Source organism: Hippoglossus hippoglossus, chromosome 4 (genome assembly GCF_009819705.1).
Source record: "Hippoglossus hippoglossus isolate fHipHip1 chromosome 4, fHipHip1.pri, whole genome shotgun sequence".
NCBI lineage: Eukaryota > Metazoa > Chordata > Actinopteri > Pleuronectiformes > Pleuronectidae > Hippoglossus > Hippoglossus hippoglossus.
The window spans coordinates 26,527,236-26,547,512 of NC_047154.1; the positions used below are offsets into that span (position 1 = coordinate 26,527,236).

The window sequence follows — 20,277 nt, forward strand, 5'->3', positions numbered from 1 at the left end:
CACATGACCATTGTGGTGAATGATTGGTAGAAGGAGGAGAAAGGTACCGAGATAATGACGTTTTTTATTTAAATGAAGATGTTGAGCAACTGGGTTTTTTTTCATGCTGTAGCTGAGGAGGTTTTTAAAATCTTTTCACGAAATATGATGCAGCTTGTGGGGAATTAATTCATACAAGGTTTTTTACGAATACAGTTTTACACAAAGCTTTTAGGTGGTGCTCGTACCTAATTGGTCTTAAATACATTTAGGTTGGTCCTAATTGTCTTAATCTTCATTTAACTTCCATCTTGCTTTGAAATGAGTTTTCTAAGTGAAATGTTGGTGGTTCTTTCTCAGTGATACAGATATTATCACATTGTTATAAAACTACAAACAAGACAACGTGGAGCTGATCGTTTACAAACAGCTCCGTCACTCTGCTTCTCTGTGGTGAAGACTTTGCATAACTACTGTTCTGTCTGTAGTTTGAGAGATAATGTGATAATTCACTTTATCTCCAATTATCAATCAAATTTTGATTTCAATTATCGGGAAGTGATTCTGGGATTCTTTTATATCTATAGTACTTGACATGGGTCTTCTTCAAATTTGTTGCAAAGATTCACTGGGACTTGAGAATAAACTGATTACATTGTGGTGGTCAAAGGTCATGTTGGTCTCACAAAGCACATTAAATTTTGCCTTGTGAACGCCATATCCCCAGAATGTCTTGAGGGAATCATTTCACATTTAGCACAAACGTTCACTTATACTCGAGGACTAATTGATTTGAATTTGGTAGCTGAAGGTTAAAGGTCAAGTTCACAGTGGCCTCACAAAGTATGTTTATGTTTATCTTGAATGTGATATCTGAACATCAACTTTCAGATCTTATCATTTTACTTGGATTATATTTTAACATAACTGATAGAAATGATGCACGGAACTAAGAAAACTAAACTGGATCTGTGATAGAACAGAATCCTCCTCATCTGATCCCACTGACCCTGCGTTTCAGAGCAGAAAGCCTCGTGGCTCGTGAAGTCTTTAATCTTAGTGAACGGGGACTTGGATGATCCACAATGCAAATTCCATTCTTTGTTTGAGTACGTCAGCCAGCACAGGCCATCATAAAACAACATGATGGATACACAGCCAAATAAATAAATAAATAAAAATACTTACTCCTCTTTTTTCCCCCTATTCGGATCTCTGTACTCTAAACACTTCTTCTGATGGATCTGTAAAATGATATAACGAATGAGAGGCGAGCAGGAGCGATGAAGGCAGCGAGGAAAGAGACAGAGGAAATGATTTATTAGGCTCATAAAAATTCTGCCTTTGTTATTCCCTCTCATTTTTATATGTGAAGCTTATTAAAGAGCACACCTGCCAGAGTCGGACAGAAGTGTGTGTCTGTGTGTGTGTGTCTTTGTGTGTGTACTCAGTTTTATGCATTCAAACTGATGTGTATACGTGCATATGCTCACACACACTGACTGGATGTGCAACTGTTGCTTGTGTTTCGTATACGATTTAGATTTTCTTTTTTTTTTATAACGATCCGTCAACGTTGCTGTCCTCAGGTCCCGCCTCCTCCTCCCCCTGTGGTCCCGCCTCCCAGCGGGTGTTCAGGACACGCTACAAGATGGTGACCCGTCCGGGCCCCAGCTCTGCACACAACCACCATTACAACCCCGCCCTGTCCTGGAGAGCCAAGAGGATCCAGTCGGCCAGGTAGAGTGCACACACAGACACACACACAGACACACACACACACACACACACACCCCCCCTCCTGCAGCTCTGTGTTTAACGTGTCTCCGTGGTGAATATTTCTCAGTGCAGAGCCGTGCCCTGTCTTTTATGTCACCGTCATGTGGAGCATGAGTGGAAGAGGTCGGAAATTTATGGCGCTCATTTTTACACAGTAGATAACCCAGAGAATAAACCATTTACACCAACGTGCTCCTCGCATTAATTCACAGCAGCAGGGAGAGCGTCTCACCCTGGACAGATACAGACTAAAGGAATGATGGGTGGGTGTGTTCTGTAATGTCATTACAGCCCCCCCCCCCCATCTCTTTTTTTTTTACCTTCATTTATCTAACTTTAATCCCCTCTGTCTCTGCACTCCTCATTCACACTCGAGATATAAACCAGTGATGAGCTGGTTCCACAGTTAATAATCTTTAACAGGCCCGTAGTTAATATGTATTTATTAAAGCTTAATGTCTCAAATGTTTTTTAATAATCTCTGTGTAGTTTGTCTTTCTTCTTCCTGCTGCTGCAGCGAACAGAGACGGTTTGAACTTTGGTTACGAGGCTGTGATGAGGTCTTCATGATCTGTTAATGTGCAGAGAATTAGCGGTTTGCTCTCCACAGAAACTGGCTGCTGCTACACTGTCTCTACAGACAGACAGACACACACACACACACACACACACACACACACACACACACACACACACACACACACACACACACACACACACACACACACACTCTGAGTGTAGCTTTGTATTTTTGGACAACTTACAGCTAACACTACAATGTAAAAAACAGTGAAAACTGTAAACAAGCTCCAACACTGCAAAGTGACATATTTAAATATTCATCCATCCATCAGCTGTACCTCTTATTCACTGAGGGTTGCAGCTTGGGGCCTGGAGCCAATCCCTGCTCACACTGTGTTAGAGGTGGGGTTGATCCTGGACAGGAGGCCAGAGAGAAAACAGCTGCAGCAATAGACAGTCTGAGGAAAGTGAAGTTATTAATATAAATTATATCCTGCAGTTTGAGTTGTTCTTAAAGGGTAAAACACACATTTTCTCTCTTGCTCCATTATAATGTCCCAAGGTTTCAAGATATCCAGATTTTAAACTTGCTCCTCCAAGTTATTGAGCATCATCCACACTGTAAACAGATTTCATACAGAGACTCCCTTCTTGTTTTTGCTTGGATGTAGATCCAACAATCTATATGGTGACATGAACACAAGTGGTAAAATATGTCATCTGTGTAATTTGAATGAACTGATCCTTCTAAGTTATTGTTTGTGTAGTCGTTAATAATTAAAGCGTCCTGTGAATTTGTGTTTTCCGTGTGTGTGTGTGTGTGTGTGTGTGTGTGCGTGTGTATGTGTTTTAGTGATGGTGGTGGGGATGGGGGTTCATTTGTGTAATCCAGATTTGGTGAGACACAGGCCCTGGACTGTGGCTGGACGCAGCCTCTGGTGACTTATTACTATTCATTTAGCTGCTGCAGTAAATATTGATTCATCAAGGGATTTTCAATTTGAGCCCCGTGACATCTTGTGAAATATCACCAAGTGTGTAGAAGAGAGGAAAGAGATAGGGAGGGGGGGGGGGGGGGGGACAGGTCGGGTCCCCGGGGATGGTGGATCACCCCCCCTCCTCACCCACCCCCCAGTCCTTTCTCATGCTTATCTATCTGTTTAAGTCCAACGACCCTCCACTTTTATCAGTTTGAGGCTATTGAGTGGAGCATGAGCTCATATTCTCTGCTCTTTACTACTGAGTGCTGCTCTTCATCTCAGGCCTATCACACCCACTGATCCCTGTCCTCATGCTCTCCGCTCCCTCTCCGTGTTTGCTCCCTGACTCGGTGCCAAGCAGCTAAACAGAAAAAATGATCCCACACCCGAACACGGAGGATCATCTGTATAGATATGAGACAGTGTCGTGAAACAGGCAAAACTTTCCCATATCACTTTATTTATTTTATTAAAAACTTTCAAATCTTTCCTTTAGGAGGGTTTAAATCTTTTTTTTTACTTTCAACACTAAACAGCCAATGTTCTCAACTGTCCAACACAAGCACGCATACTAGTGTGAATAGAAAATCAACAAATGTACAGCAGTATTATTGGAGGGTTACAGTGATTTAACAGCAATCCAAACTACTTAAACATTAAACGACAGTGTTGATCCCAATTTATCCCAAAAGTGAAGCCAAAGCGTTTCCTCAGGGAAACTGCAGAATCGGATGTAAACAATCCTACATCAGCCAAATTTAAACATCTTTCTGATCAGAACAACTGGTGCTGGACAGTAAAGATCAATCATATGGAGTCGTACCTGAAAGTCAAGATAAATGAATCAATTCATATTATGAATGAGACCTGAAACTTTCTCTGCTGAACTGACACATTTCCGTTGTTAAAATATAAAAAGTGTTAGAAAGACGATCTGAATCAAAGTTTAATGGGTTCTTTCTTGGGTCAATGGTGCCAAACTGACACTTTAGATTTAATGATAATCCGTTGACTAGTTTTTTTTAAATCCTGCAAATAAATAAAAACAGACAAGAAATGCCAATAGAAACAAAACCTTCTTTGAAGAGGTAAAAATAGAAATCAATCTTAACCTGTTACCATTTAAAACTGACGTGACTCTTTAGAGTCTTAAGCCCAACGACATTTCATTTGTTTCATTCTCTCTTTTGCTCTCGTGGGACAATAAAAGCAGAGTTACTGCATTTTGTCGTGTTTTACAGAGAATCATGATTCATATGAAGGAGGGATGTAGTTTTAGCAGAAAACATAAATTGAGTCTTGAGATTTTTCTATACTAAAGAATATATGCAAAATGCTATTACTCTTATTCAGTTACTGACTTTTTGTATGTTTTGGTTTTGCCTTTCATTTTGAAAGTAGTTTGTTTTCCCTAAAATACAACATTCATTCTACAAATCCAATCCATACCCAGTTCAGCTGTTAGTTGTTGGCACTACCTGTTCTCAGACCCACAGGAAGTGAGCTTCTGCTTACCCAGCATGCTCTGCTCTCCGCTCGGTATCAGCCGTAGCGAGCGCAGTGGGTGATTTAGCGCCGGGCAGCAGTTTGAAGAGGAGCAGGAATCTGCTGCAGTATTTCAGCCCCCGCCCGCCACCAGGAAATAGATATAATCTCAACATTAACTCCATTAATAGTAGCAGGAGTTGAATTAAGAAAGCCGTAAAGCATGCACGCTGCAGGATAAATTACAGCCTAATCCCCCCCTTCATCTCCTGCACACTCCCCCCATTTGTCTCCCCCCCGTCCCGTCTTTAATTTTCTGTAACCGTGCGTTTGCTCCGTCCCTTTTCTCTCTCTCCATTTCTTTTTATATCAAATTTAACAAGCATTCTCTGTCACATCCTACATACGACACACATTATTTCCTGTCTTCCACTTGCTGCTGTGTTTTCCCTCCAATTTATTCCTGCTATTAATGTTGAAGCCCCCAACACGGCAAGATACCCCAACCCCAAATAAGTGTAGAATCTTTGTGTATACATCTACACTCGTACACACTCACACACTGGATCCAGGCGCTCATCTCCTTTAGTGCTTCAGTATCGATCAGTACAGGATGTAAGAGACTGGGCAATAAAGTGAAGCAGTGCTCCCTCTTCTTCACTTCTCTCCTCCTTCCTTTTCCTGCATTCACTCTCCCATTCATTCACCTTTTTATTCCTCAATTCATTCATTTCCTCATTAATCATCACATTAGTCCACTTGTCCCCTATAGTTGTGTTGCAGTCTTCTGCTGCTGTCCTCACTGTTTCCTGCACACATGCTCTGTGAGGGGAGGATTTTGTCTGTTTAAGGTGGATTTGATGGGATCGTGATGTGTGACGACACTGCTTTGGTTTTTCCTTTAAGTGCCCGAAGAAGAGCAGCAGTGCTGGAATTAGCCAGATGACTGTTTTTGCTGTGCTCTGTTTCAAGGGTAACTGTTTCCCAATATGAGCCCACTAATGCTTGGGTTGCAGACAAATGGACGAGGGCAGCATTATTCTGAGCAGTCGCGCGACCCTCCAAATTCTTCCCTGTCACTAAAACAAAAGTCGGATCATTCATCAACGGCGCCCGTAGTGCTGAATCGCCCTCTCCTTTATCTGTGCATCGCATGGTCAGAGCAGTCCACACACACACACACACACACACACACACACACACACACACACACACACACACACACACACACACACACACACACACACACACATATGCATGCAGACTAATCTCAGGGGAGTTTCTTTGTGCCCTTGTCCTCTGTTTTTACATTTTTTTACCCTCCAAGTTTTTTTTGTTGACTTTTTGTTCTTGTTCTTTTCCTGTGACCTCCAGCCCTTGTTTTTCTATTCGTACAACACGCCTCCAGTACATAAACTGTATTTTGGGGGCTGAGACAATTAGTTGATTAATTCATTAGTTAACACATATTATTCATCATGTAAAGATCATCAGATGTGAGTCAGTTTTAAAGTCACTGTAATTTCAATATAAATTGGATTTTGACTGACGCATCATTTAAATGTAGACATTTAAAGCTGAACCTTTGGGATTCAGGTACAATTTCTTATTTCATACACTAAAATACTTTTTGTTTGTTTGTTTGTCAGCAAGATTATGATAAAACTACTGAACTTATTTCCACTTAACTTGATGTAAGGACTGAACCCGTTGTGGACATGTTGGTAAATGTTGGTGATAATTTCATGTGGGTTTGTCACTAATCATTAACAGAACCTATTGATTAGTGGAGCTTTAAACAGTTTGACGGTTTGAATAAGGAGTGGGATGAAGTGTCCCTCAGGCCTTGTAGACGAAGGGGAGGCAGTCCTACATATTCCCAGTGGATGGCATTTGAAAGGTCTCGCCCCTGAAACAACTTAGCTGTCCAGCAGGGGAGGATTTGTGCATCAGACGGGCCTGGAGACTCTCTGATAACAGATATCCTTCTGGAGGTCAAGGGCATCACGGGGAACAGGCCAAGGAGAGTCTGGAGGCAGAGAGAAACACGCCACCTCTGTCAAGTGTTTTAATTTGTACGTTCTCCATTGTTTGTGTCTGTTCTCCTCTCCTGTCCTCCTCTCTCATTACAGGCAGATTACCTTACTGCGTAGGTAACTGCTCCCACAGAGGCAGTTTGCACTAATGGTGTCAGACCTGAGGCTGAAACACATTCACATGGCTGTACGTCTCATATCGGCCTGGTGATTGGAGTGTGTGTATGTAGGCAAGAAACACACATCACCTCTTAGACTGTATACGGTGTGTGTGTGCAAATGAGGTTTTCAAATTCCAAAATCCACCGACTGCTAACACCTGAGTGAATGAACAAAAACACTGATGCTGTGGTTTGGAGCCTTGAGTTTGGCATTTTGTCCAGCGCCATCTTTGCCACCATTTTGAAATGAGAAGTAACCATATTTGGAGGAGCGCCCACATACACCTGCACCCATTGGTACAAGCTGTCAATCACACGGTATTCATGCCCCAAAGCAGATGGTGCTTTACGGTCTATTTGACTCACAAAAAGACCGTAATTTACTAAATGAAAATCTTTAAATATCAACGTCAAAGGATCTTTGAAAAACATTTCAGTCAGGTCATAGATGTGAAGTGTGACTCCTCTCTCTCCTCTTGTTTTCTCTCAGATATAAACATTAAAATATCGAACAGTAACTTGTAAACATTGCCAACACCATTTCCTGGACACGGTAATGAATTTGCACTTTTACGCCCTCAAACATGGAAACGTGTGTCTGATTGAAATGAGAGTAATAAGCAGGACGATCATGAGCCCAGTGTGAAGGCAGACTGGGTCTCGCACCCCTATTCACCCCCCTGACTGCGGCCCGGTGTCAGGGTTAACTGCCATCTCTGTTAACTGTTCATGTCATATCCCCATTAACCTCCATTGTGGCTCCCCAGGCCACCCGGTCCTTGTTTAAACCTCCCTGGGTGGCAGTCAGCGCCTCAACATTAGCCTCCATTACAGCTCCCCTGGCTGCAGTTGCCCTGTGTAGGGCAGCCAGTGATCAGTGGAACTGAGTGTCTGTGCCTCTGAGTTATGGCACGCAGTCGGGCAGACGGTGTACGTGAACGCAGCTGATGGCAGACATTTGCTCTCCTTTTTTTTCCCCAGCACCTATTTGCAGCAGTGCAGCAGCTCGACGTGCGCTGCAGCGTGTTAAGCGTCCGTGTCAGTTGTTTTGTGCGTAGCGCGTGTTTGGGGTAACCCTCTCTTTTCTCTGTAATGGGAGGCATGAACTCTCGCTCCAAACCCATTTCCAGCCCATCTGAAATACGGCAGCAAATTACCTCCAGTGGCGCCCTGCACACCAGCCCAATACACCCCAAATAGAAGTGACAGGACAGCGCAATTTATCGCCATAACCCCTGCACCGCCCCACCACCACCCAGCTTCCCCGCACACACTTCAGACTTGCACCTACAGCCACCGCACACACATGTTCACCATCCAGGAGTCACTCAGTTGTGTGTGTGTGTGTGTGTGTGTGTGTGTGTGTGTGTGTGTGTGTGTGTGTGTGTGTGTGTGTGTGTGTGTGTGTGTGTGTGTGTGTGTGTGTGTGTGTGTGTGTGTGTGTGTGAGAGAGAGACGCCTGTGATTGTGTATACTGTACTGTACTATAGCAGAAGTGTGTTGTGATACTGTGTGTGTGTGTGTGGTCTCAACACTCCAGTGTAGGGGCCAACCTCGCTGCTCTGGCCCCCTGCCCTGCCTATTATCTCATTGATTTCCTCCTCTCCTCTTTTCAATTCTCTCCATTTCCACACTGCCGTCCTTTCCATTAGAGGAGCAATTTAACAGAGTGCTGTGACATGAGAGAGAGAGAGAGAGGGAGAGGGAGAGAGAGGAGGGAGGAGGGGAGAATGGGAAACATAAAGTGAGGAGGGGAGATGTAGTGGAAGAACTGGAGGGACGATGGGAAAATAGAGGTGGAGGTGAGGGAGAGATGAGACGATACAGTGACATCATTACACTGAAGTTTGTAAACTGAGCTCAATGAACACTTATGATTTATTTAATAAAGGGGAATTATCTCTTAATTATTTGTATGAATATATGACTTTAGTATGATTTCCAAAGATGTTTGCTGACCTTTCTTCTTCCTCGCAGGAGTTTCCTCCAGAGCCGCCTTCGCTCTCCCCACGACAGACACCCGTCACACGCCCCGCACTGGAGAGGAAGCAGCATGTGCTGGATTGGTGGATCCCTGTACCGGGTGTCGGCCAATAAGCTGTCCCGCACAGTGGCGTCCAACATGTCGATCAGCCGAACAGGTAAACTGACCTTCGCCACACCAGTCTTCGTCATCATCGTCAAACATGGTAACAAAGTGCACAGGCGTTCTGGTGATTGTTTAGCTCCATTTAAAGCAGAAAATGAAAAACTTATATGTATATTCTGTCCCCTATACAGTCTACCACTGAAACCACGTTTAAATCTGCAAGATTCTAATTTAGCTTTTTTTATCTGCACCAAACACACACACACACACACACACACACACACACACACACACACACACACACACACACACACACACACACACACACACACACACACACACACACACTCGGATTCCAGTCCCATGAATTTGTCAAATTGTTGAGTTCCATGAATCATTCCCTGGGAAATTGGCGAGAATTTCCTCATCCACACCAAAATGTAGTGATTTCCTTTTTGGCCCACATGTCCCAGCCTTCCACCAAGTTTCATGTATGTCTGTAGTTTTGTGTAATCAAACAAACCAACAGACAGGGGTGAAAACACAACTTCCTTGCTATCTGGATCATTGGTGTCCAAACAGGAGGTTGTATTTATATTTTTAACCCTCAGAATTTTTGTAAATTGACTTAATCTGATTCACCATGTTATTCTGACCTAATCATGACAATTATCCTCAAGTGTTTGTGTTTGGATTTGAATCGGCCAATTTATGAGAATAAACTCAAGAAGAAAACATGGGTTTCATTTAAACAGTCGCCTTTGATACTTAATAGTTTTTAATAGTGATCAGGCTAATTTCAGTCAGTGGTAAAAGGTCCTGAGGTTCAAACCCCTGTTCAGAACATGCCTTGAGTACAGAGCAGTAGATCTGTGCACCCTGAGGTGATACAAGGGTGTTTATTCATGTTTGTGGCTGCAGCTCTGTCCACATGCTCTCTAATGGACTTAGCAGAGCCGGCTGGATTTGCCATCTGAAATAATAAACTTGTCATCTGTCAGAGCAGCGAGGGGGAGGGTCCGGAGGACTGGATGGTGCAGATTAAAGTCCGGATCTGCCTCTAACCCCCTTCACACTTCTCCTTCACACACATTCTGTAGCTGCTACACCTGCAGGGGAAATTGAAGAGCTCCACTCTGTTGAACTCGTGACCGGCATCCCAACACGTACACTCCTGCATCCTGGAGAGACTTGCCTCAGGTGTCCTCTCAGCAGGAGTTGTGATTTCATATCGTCCCACCGGTTTAAGCCGCACATTCGTTCATGGTGCGGAGTTTGTGATCCTGTGCTGCAATTAAATCACACCCAGCTCGCACTCGATAAGAGCGTTAGCAGTCCGGTCCGAATTAGATCGACCGCCATGTGTAACCCCAACCTCCTCACCTCCGTGTCCTCTTCTCCGCTCCTATTCATGGCCTCCACCAACCCTACACACACACACACACACACACAGACACAGACACAGACACAGACACACACACACACACACACACACACACACACACACACACACACACACACACACACACACACACACACACACACACACACACACAGACACACACACACACACCTCTCCCTGCTGTTTGTGGAGTGCACTGGGTACGTGGTGTTTATGATGTTCTCAGACAGGGCTGGACGTCACGTTTGGCTTTGGCACCTATGCGTCAAACCAGCACAGTATAAATAACCACTCACATATTAGGTTGTTATTGCCTCTGGCTGCAAAACCAAACCACACACTCAGACACCTCATGTTCTGTCTGCCATGATAAAAATAGTTAAAATATTATTATCTTTATGTCATTTAGAGAAGATGTGGTAATATAACTCGTAACTTGAGTTAAAGCAAGATTATAAAATTGTAAATGTATGTGCTTCATGTAGTTTGTTTTACTTTTACTGTTGGAGGTAGATATAGTGCATCAGCATCAATAACAAAACTAAACAAACAAACTATCCTACAAGGTTTATTCTGTGATCATCCGAGCACCAGAACATTTCTGGATTATGAACTGACGTTTCATGTATTGTAGATTTTCTAGTTTTTAAATCTAACGGCTTCCAGGGCCGGAGGAACGATTCCTCTTCTCTGCACCTTCTTGATAAGTTTGCTGAAATAAGATTCAGTGCCAGAACTGTGCTGGATTTGAAAATATGTTCGGAATTTTGGTTTCAACATATCTTTTTACCATTTTCCTTCAAAAGTAACTTTCCTCTGGTTGTGTGTGCGTGATTTGAAAACTTTCTTATTGACCCTGTTTTCAGACATGTCAGCTTATCAGCTCACATTTTCGTCTCATTGATCCAATAATCAAAGTAATTCTTTCTATCAGTAAATATTCAAGCTGTTTTTGATCAATGTGATTGTTTCACATATTCTTTCTAACTTACCTGTTGTGCCCGTTGAGCCTGAACTGAAGGTATCAGGGTCGTCTGTAGTGGAGGATGTTATAGTTTCTGGTAAATTAAAGCATTAGGGGTATTGGAGTCCTGGTCATGAAATGTTGCTGCCTGTTCTGATCTGAAACTGATTGGACGAGCTTATAAAACGTTGGTCTCTGTTCTCCACATGTAGGAAGGTTCTCCAGCCCCCCCGGCTCCTCCGTGAGTCCTGCTTGGAACCGACCCTCCAGCACTCGTCATTTAGCCAGGTAGGTTGTTTTTTTAATTTACAGCTCTAACACTGCCCGTTTCATCTCCTCTCATCACAAGCACTCTAGTACAAGTAGTGTGAACATTACTGCATACATATTCAACTTTTCAACTTCTTAATTAAAGTGCCCGTATTAATGGACATTTACAGGTTCATAATTTTAATTTGAGGCTCTACGAGAAGAGGTTTACGAGCTGTAATTTTCAAAATACACATTATTTGTCTCAGGCCGCTCACTGCTGCGGCGCCTCTTTTTACTCTCTGTCTTAAATACACCGTTGAAGCTGTTGGCCGGCCTCCCACAAAGCAGGAGATTGTCCAACTCGTTCACAACAACAGGAACATGTGGGGAACATTCAGGCGAGGGGCGGAGCCTGTAGAGCAGCAGGTGTTTTATCAGTGTTTTATTTTACAGCACATCGAAGATGAAGGAAGTTACTGACTCAGCTGTAATGTTATTTTTGCGTCGAGAACAATACTAAAAGCTTTTAGAGTTAAAAGGGTTATCAACACGCCCACTCGCTCATTGTGGATTTACCAGATGTTTTCCTGCTGTATTCTTACATAGACATTTTACCAGGGGGCTGACGGGAAAAGTTGTGAAAAATGTTCAGAGTAGCTGCTGAAGCATTTGTGTCCTCACATCCAGTCCCTCCAGAACATTTCAGGAAAATGTTGGGACTTTACTGCAGCTCTGAAAACAGCTTCGTAGCAGCTTTATGGAAAACAATCCAGGAATGTAAAATGCAAATCAGGCATTTGAGGCTCATCAGTGGCAAAGAGTCCCTTTAAACTTTAGCCCTAATTACTTAACAGACAGTTTGAAATGTGTAAAAAAGCTGTGATACACTAAAGGAAAGTAAAAACCTGAAAAGCATAATTTGGGCACTTTAACGACATTTATATCTGGGCCATCGTGTTGGCTGGATTTCATACAGCGATGCCATCTTGAAATCAAATCCAGCCAAGGCTGTAGCAACTGATCCTCCCCCCCTCTCCCTCCCCTCCAATATTAACGGCCTTTCATCACTGTCAACTAAAGGCTGCAAAGCCAGAAGTAATCTTAAAATTAAAATTAGCATACGAAGGATACTGCTACCCATGAGCCCCTCATTGGGGTGCGAGTTGAAACTAATCCTGGCATAGTTTGTCCTCTTTAGCTGCAACAGGCTGCTTATTGATTTGTGGATACTTGTGGTTTGTCTGTGTCTTCTGATCCCAGTCGCGCAGTTCAGCGGAGCCTCGCCATAATCAGACATGCTCGCCAGAAGAAGCAGCAGAAGCAGTACTGCATGTACTACAACCGCTTTGGCAAGTGTAACCGCGGCACCAGCTGTCCCTACATACACGACCCCGACAAGGTGGCCGTCTGCACAAGGTAACAGTAACACACAACGTCACAAGAAAGGGGGGGTGAACATGAGCAACAGGAGAGAAATTATTATCACTTATCACTTCTACATGTGATAGTGAATAATTTCAGGACCCGATTCAAGCTTTGATTGACATGAAGTGTTCGGAAAAGATGAACAACTGCTTCAGAAAATCTGGTTCTTTGATAAATAAAATCCAAGGTACAAAAATAGAAAGAGAGAAGTCAGCTGCAGCTTCTAAGGAGAATATCCATCATCAAACAAAAACATCAAATCTTCTTGCATGTGTCACTCAAAGACTGTAAATAAAGATGGACGACACGTCTCTACCTCCTCCCGATATCCAAAAATGAAGCCAAAATATCCCTGATAGAGCAACAGTCTGTGCCGTAGCAATCTGCAGATGGAGCTGCGGTAGCGAGATTTTACTGATAGATGCACTCAACCAATCGCAAGTCAGAGGCATCAATAATCATAAAAGAAGAAGATGTTGCTGCTAGCACTTCAAAACCGAAGTCTAATAAAACCACTGGCCAAGGTCGTCTAAAGCCACACTTCTTAAAAACTGTGCCCCCAAACTGAAAGGAGTTCTTACAAAAATGATTCCAGTGACACATGCACAGTTCCAAAGTCCTGGAAAGTTTTAATAATCAGACCTTTACTCAAAAAGCCAGGGGCAAGCTTGCTAAATGATTTTCTGGCCTTTTGCAATGACCTCCATAATGTCTGGCCTCAGAGAGTTCTGGCCGAACACCTGAACACCACCGAGGGACAGACGATGGTGAATCTGCTCAAGGCTTTTACCAACAAGCTTATGCATCCAAAAGGATACACCAGAATTTTATTTGTTGTTTTTGCTCGGCTTCTATGAAGATGCTTATTCTTTAAAAAGGCTAAATTATCTAAATCTTAATAAATGGATAAGTGATTTTCTTTCCTGCCGTCCAGAGGGTCAGTGTTGGTGGAAACATGTCGGACGTGTGCACTGTGAGCACAGGCTGCCCACATGGCTGTGTTCTCTCACCTGTTCTATTTTCTCTTTTTAGAACGATTTTATGACAAATGATGCACATTTGAAACTTGTGAAATATGCTGATGACATGGAACTAATGGGTCTCCTGCAGAATGAAGATGTGGCCCACAGAGAGGCTGCCTATCTGTAACACCAAGGCCCTGGAGACATGGTGCTGCACGACGCAGCTACTGATCAATGTAGCAAAAACCAAGGAAATGATCATCACAACTAAAACTAATCTGGATCCTGAGCCAGTTTCACTCGCTGGACAACGATTCAAATATCTCTGCACAGGCCACGATTACCAGCTGAGCTTCTCTGGGAATACAGACAGTTTATTGAAGAAGCTACTCACAGCGTCTTTACCTAAGAAGACCCTGGTGTCAGCAGGAAGATTCTTGAACTTGGTTCTTTGCTCTTCACATCTCTATCTTGTGATATTTCAGGCTTGGTCTTGTTTTTTTGTTTGCAGGTTTCTGCGAGGGACGTGCAAGCAGGCGGATGGGACGTGTCCGTTTTCCCATAAGGTTGCGAAGGAGAAGGTAAGAGACACGTCTTCACTGCAAAGGCCAGAGTCGGGAACAGATATAAGATGACAGTATGGGGTACAGCCATCATGTATCGTATTTGTGCTCTTGGCTCGGCTCCTGTCTCCATGATACCTCCGTGAGGAACACTTGACCCGATTGGGAGTCGAACTTGTGACTGGAAGATCACCTGTCGGTTCAATGTACACGTACATCATGATGACATTTGTTGAGATATATTCTTTTTAAATGTGAGTTAAGGACAGGAGTCTCATTCTGGTCTGCACGCACAGCTACAAGGAACAAGATCTTCACTTTGGAACGATGATTCTGATCCGGCTCATGTTGTGTGTTAGGGCTGAAATTAATATCATAAGGATTCGTAGATGAGCAGAAAGTTTCATCATAATTAATAACTGTTGAATGCAAAGTTCAACTTGAGCGCTTGGAAATTAATTTACTTTTTTCCCCACTCAATAATCAATTAATCTATCGAGGAGGAAAAATGTCCAATGGAACTTACTTTCTGAAAAATAAAAATGTTTTCAATATCAATATACATACCAGGTGTATGTAAATCATCTGCTGGTCAATTCCATTAACCTTGTTCCTGTCAGGATAAAACTCTTTATATGTGCAGACAAAACTCATTCTGTCATTTTCAATTTCCTTGAAAAAATCGTTTCGATCATTCCACCAAATATTGAGAGAAAACTCCAGGAAACTAATAATTGATCATTAATTGAATTACAGACATGAATCTCAAAGATATCAAAGTTTTCAGTAAATGTGTATAAAGTGAAAGTTTATCTCTTCACTGTCACCAAGTGTTTGTTGATTGTGGGAACTGTTGAGTTTCTCTCTATAATATTGGAAAGTCTCCAACTTCCTCAAGTGACCAGAAGAGGAGTTCTGGGTCTGGATCAAACTGAACCATGGTTCTGTTGGTTTGCAGTGAAAACACTGGTTTGGATAGTTTGGGCTTTTGGACCAGTCACAGGAAGTAGAGACAGAATTAAACAATAGAAGAAGAAGAAGAGGAAGCAGCTGCAGGATTGCTGGAGCGCTGCCTCTCAGCTCAGAAAACCTCCTCAGACTTTCTCTGATTCTGGGATCGTTCCTGTATTTATTAAACCAAAGCTAAATGGATCATTTGGGCAAATCGGTGTGTGTCACCTCCAAAGCCTCCAGCTGAACTCTGAGAGCGTGTCTCTATGGGAAAGGGAAAGCAGAATATCTTTACAGAGACAAACAACATGTGTCTTTACACACACACACACACACACACACACACACACACACACACACACACACACACACACACACACACACACACACACACACACACACACACACACACACAATGCCCTGCACCTGTGTTGGTTGTCACACTGCTCCCTCTAAGTGCTGAGAGCCCAGCTGTCTGTTTGTAATGCCACCTCTCAAACAGCCACCAGCCCCCCATCATCATCCCCCCCCCCCCAAACCTTTGGCCCGCTCTAATTTCATGTGGACCCATTAAACAGGACAGTGTGGGGGAGAGGGGTCTGATATGTGGGGAGTGCGCGGGGGGGGGGGATACACCCAGCAGCTCTCCAAACCTGATCTGGACTCTATACGTAAAGTCCGAATCCTGATTCCTTCGTCCCCCACCCTCTGGTGCCCCTACTACCACAAATACCTCGAAAACGGACACCCCTGAGCCAGCTCCCCTGATATCACCCCCCCACACACCCGAGAACCCCAGTCTCCCCCCCCCTCTCCTCCCCTGGCCCAGTCTGTGCACACATACAGTGCACATAAACACATCATGAGAGCTGGACAAGCTGCAGCCTGGATAAATATTTCTGCAGCAGTTAATTAGGTAGAAGTGATCCCACCCCATCGAGGTGGAGTCCCTCTCACACGCCGCCGCCCCCAACCTTTCCCCCGCTGGACCCCCTCACTGAGGTATATTTAGAGCGGCCTCCACCAGGCTTGCCCCCACACGCCAAACAGCAGATCTCCCTGCACACACACACACAGGCACACACACAGGCTGTCAAGACACACATTCACTCTCACTCTGCCGCTGTCATCTGCAATTAAGGTCATTTAGCTGCTCAGTGTGACAGATCGTTTGGCGCACGGCACACGGCACACGTCTTCTGAACTGAACACGACGGCGGCGTCTTGCACAAACCACACGTTTGTTTACAAACCATAGAATCTCATGTGATCTCGTGGTCTCATCACGTCGGCTCTCCTTCTCACAGGCACGTTGCTTTTCTCACACTCGTCTTAACCCTTTGTTTTCAGGCACTGAAGTTTCAACAAGGAAACTTAACGCCAAGAATTTAATTAAATTACATTTTATTTGTATTGCACCAAATCGCAACAAACCTAACATCTGACAGAACCCGACTTAAGGTTGTGAGGCATCAGCACCTTCTCCCGAAATGTTTCTAACAAACTGAGAAAGTGAGAAATCTCCACTTTGATTCAAGGTAACGGGAATGATTTCTGCACAACATGAATAAAACCTAAATACATAACCTCATCAGTGAACAACATTTGTGCCTTAGTCACGTCAATTCGATTTTCCTCTGCATTGGTGTTGACAGACCCTTAGTTCAAGTGCCAATAAATCAGATTCTGCATTGATTGGTCAGGTTTAGAGGTGAGAAATGGGTCAGAGAGGACAGGAGGACGGACAAAGTGGAGACAGACCAGGGACAAAACTGTTTGTTATGATGATAATAATTAAAGTGATCAGTGTTTTTGATGGGACACCTTTTCCTCTCCAGATGCCGGTGTGTTCTTACTTCCTGAAGGGAATCTGTAACAACAGCGACTGTCCCTACAGCCACGTCTACGTGTCCCGCAAAGCTGAAGTCTGTGAGGACTTTGTCAAAGGCTACTGTCCAGAGGGAGAGAAGGTACAAACACACATTCATTTCACCTCTCAGCATGAACTGTCTTATATTCATCCTTGAAACATCAGTAGGTTTAAAATGAAGTAAAAACACCTGCTCAGCTCAGTCAGATACTGTCTGACCGAGACGAGGGGAGTGGATGTTTGTTGTCTCATTCATAAAGATGCAGCTTTAACCTGTGTCGGTCTGAATAGAAAATAATAGATGGGACTGTTTAGTTTCTCCTCCGTCGGATCGTCCTTCACATCGTTACCTGACCACAGAGTTACTGTCTTTCTGCTGGGGAACGTAAAATCATGTTGTAAAACATATATATACACAGTTCCACTGAAGTTAAACTGAGGCTTAGGTAAACAAGTAGTTAGGTAACCAATACCCCCCCCCCCCCACACACACACACACACACACACACACACACACACACACACACACACACACGCACACTTGTACACAGTGACACACAGGCAGGAGCAGCTGCAGGGGGTGGTGGTCCATAATGGCATAACTGTAGTGTCTGAGTGACACATTGAGGGCCTGATGGGTAACGGAGAGCCACCTCCAGATGACTGGAGACACACACACACACACACACACACACACACACACACACACACACACACACACACACGCTGTCCACAGGTCCACCTCACACACACTCTCCTCCTCTCCTCCTCTGTCTTGTCCCCCCTCCCTCCCTCCCTCTCTCTCCTCCTCCTCTCGGCTCGTTTCTGAGCGTCGGGTGTGAAACAGATGCTTTTTCACACTGTCAGACCTCATTTAAATAGTGCATGGGGAAATGAGGATATAGAAAACAAAAGGGATATTAATATTTATTCTATTAGCTGAAGTGCTTAGGTCTGTGATTTTCCCTGTGTGTGTGTGTGTGTTTGTGCGTGTGTGTTTATGGAGCGCTGCACTGTGAGGCTCTGGTGGCTCTATGATGGATAGCAGGCAGTAATTATAGATGGGAAAACTGCTGAGGGTGGCACTATGGGCCAGGCAGGCAGACACTTCAGCAGCTCAGGGGTTAAGTCTGCTCCTCGCCTCCATCCTCACATCCTCCTCCTCCTCCTGCTCCTCCTCCTCCTCCTCCTCCTCTTCCCTCCATCATCCTCCTCCTCCTCCTCCTCTTCCCTCCATCCTCCTCCTCCTCCTCCTCCTGCCATCCTGCCTCACCCCGGCTTTGTCTCCCCCTCCACCTCACAGGATCTGTTTGTGTTTTTCCTAATTGTCCCTCTTGATTCTTTTTCCATCCAGAGCCTCAATTTCTATCAGTTTATAATCATTCAAATGTCGTCTTCTCTCTGGTTTCTGACACATTAAGCGGACGGTAGTTCACCCGGCATCGCTGAGTGTCTGTTGCCAACTTTCCTCTGTATAGTTTGTGGAAGGTTGGCTATAGTTAACTTTTATTGGCTCTTATTAATGGGCTTTCAGCCGATTCAGCATGTTGGAACTATACGCCCGTGCCAGTTGGTAACGGAGAGATATCTGATTGGCTGTTTAGTGTAATGAATCTGTGAACTAATCCTTTTTATTGCAGTTTCTCCGTATTCTTCAACTCTGTCTTTTCTTTTTTCCGCAAGAAAAGATAAGAGTCAGTGGGAATTTAAATATTCCAGTGCTGATTAAATTATTAAAGACATGTTATCAATTTGTACTGAAAGTGTATGAAGAAACCGTTAGGACAAATTCACAGAGTTGTGAGAATGGACGGTGAGTTGTTTCTGCTTCTTGTTTCTCTTTGAGTGCACAAGGGAAAAGTGTCGACGTCACGTTTGATGCTAAATGAACAATTCATCAAACGTGACGTCAGCTCAACATGGAAAGTGATCAGCAAAAGAGTGGAACCCGTTTTGACTTTTGCCAACTGGGTGTCCCTGTGTTTTCAGTCACTGGAGCTCTCTGCATCAACACAGGGGATGAATGGAGAAGCTGTATTTTTAATGCAGTGCTGATATCGATCTGATCGCAGCCTGAAGTCTTTTGACTCTGTGAACCATCATTTCTCTCACCGTTTCCCTCCTCCTTTACTGTTCCTCTCTCTAAAAGTTGCTCTAGACGAGTGTTGGCTTTATAGCCAAGATGTAAATTCATGTAATGCCCCCCCCCCCATCTCCTCCGATCTTTTTTTTATTTTACTGTCTTTTCCATCTCCCGCCCTCCCCCCCGCTCCCTTTCTTTCTTACTTCTCGTGCCACTTGTCTCTCTGTAAATGTGCTGACTCCTGGTGGTTCGGGCCCTGCAGAGAGCTTTCTAATAGGCCCCAGAGATGTCCCAGCATTCCTTAAATCAAGTGGGAAATTGTTAACTTGGTGCGGGATAAAGATGTTCTGTCCACTTTAGCTTTTTCCTCCTATTTCCCATCTCTCTCTCTCTCTCTCTCTGTTTCTCTGTGTGTCTCTCTGCCTTTTTATGAAAATGAGGATGTATGGAGCTGTGGTGAGCGGACGCAGCTTTTACAGTCAATTTCTCCGACACTTTTTTTGTTCCTCAATCTGCTGAAGTGCTTCGGCTTTAACTCTTGTTGTCAGATCGCTCCCTGTCCCCACGTGGAGGGCGCGTGTTTTTAGGAGATGTTTTCATTTTTCAGCAGTGACAAAAAAAAGAACAGACATGTTATGAATATGTTGAATCATGTATGGAGACAAGTTGCTTGTGAATTTGCGTAACTGTTGTACATCACATTTGATATGATGGTCGTTAAAAATCAGTTGATATGTTTCACAGACGTATCGGATCTCGAGATCGTCTCAATTA

At 43.9% G+C, this 20,277-nt stretch overlaps 1 protein-coding gene across 1 annotated transcript in view; it reads left to right on the forward strand.

Moving 5' to 3' along the window:
- Nucleotides 1–20,277, forward strand: part of zc3h3 (zinc finger CCCH-type containing 3) — a 51,440-nt gene that overhangs the window by 26,877 nt on the left and 4,286 nt on the right. The window contains exons 5-10 of the mRNA XM_034582213.1: nt 1,569–1,719; nt 8,920–9,083; nt 11,610–11,685; nt 12,910–13,065; nt 14,548–14,617; nt 17,389–17,520. Of these exons, the coding sequence (XP_034438104.1) occupies nt 1,569–1,719; nt 8,920–9,083; nt 11,610–11,685; nt 12,910–13,065; nt 14,548–14,617; nt 17,389–17,520 (749 nt within the window). The remainder of the gene's footprint in view (nt 1–1,568; nt 1,720–8,919; nt 9,084–11,609; nt 11,686–12,909; nt 13,066–14,547; nt 14,618–17,388; nt 17,521–20,277) is intronic.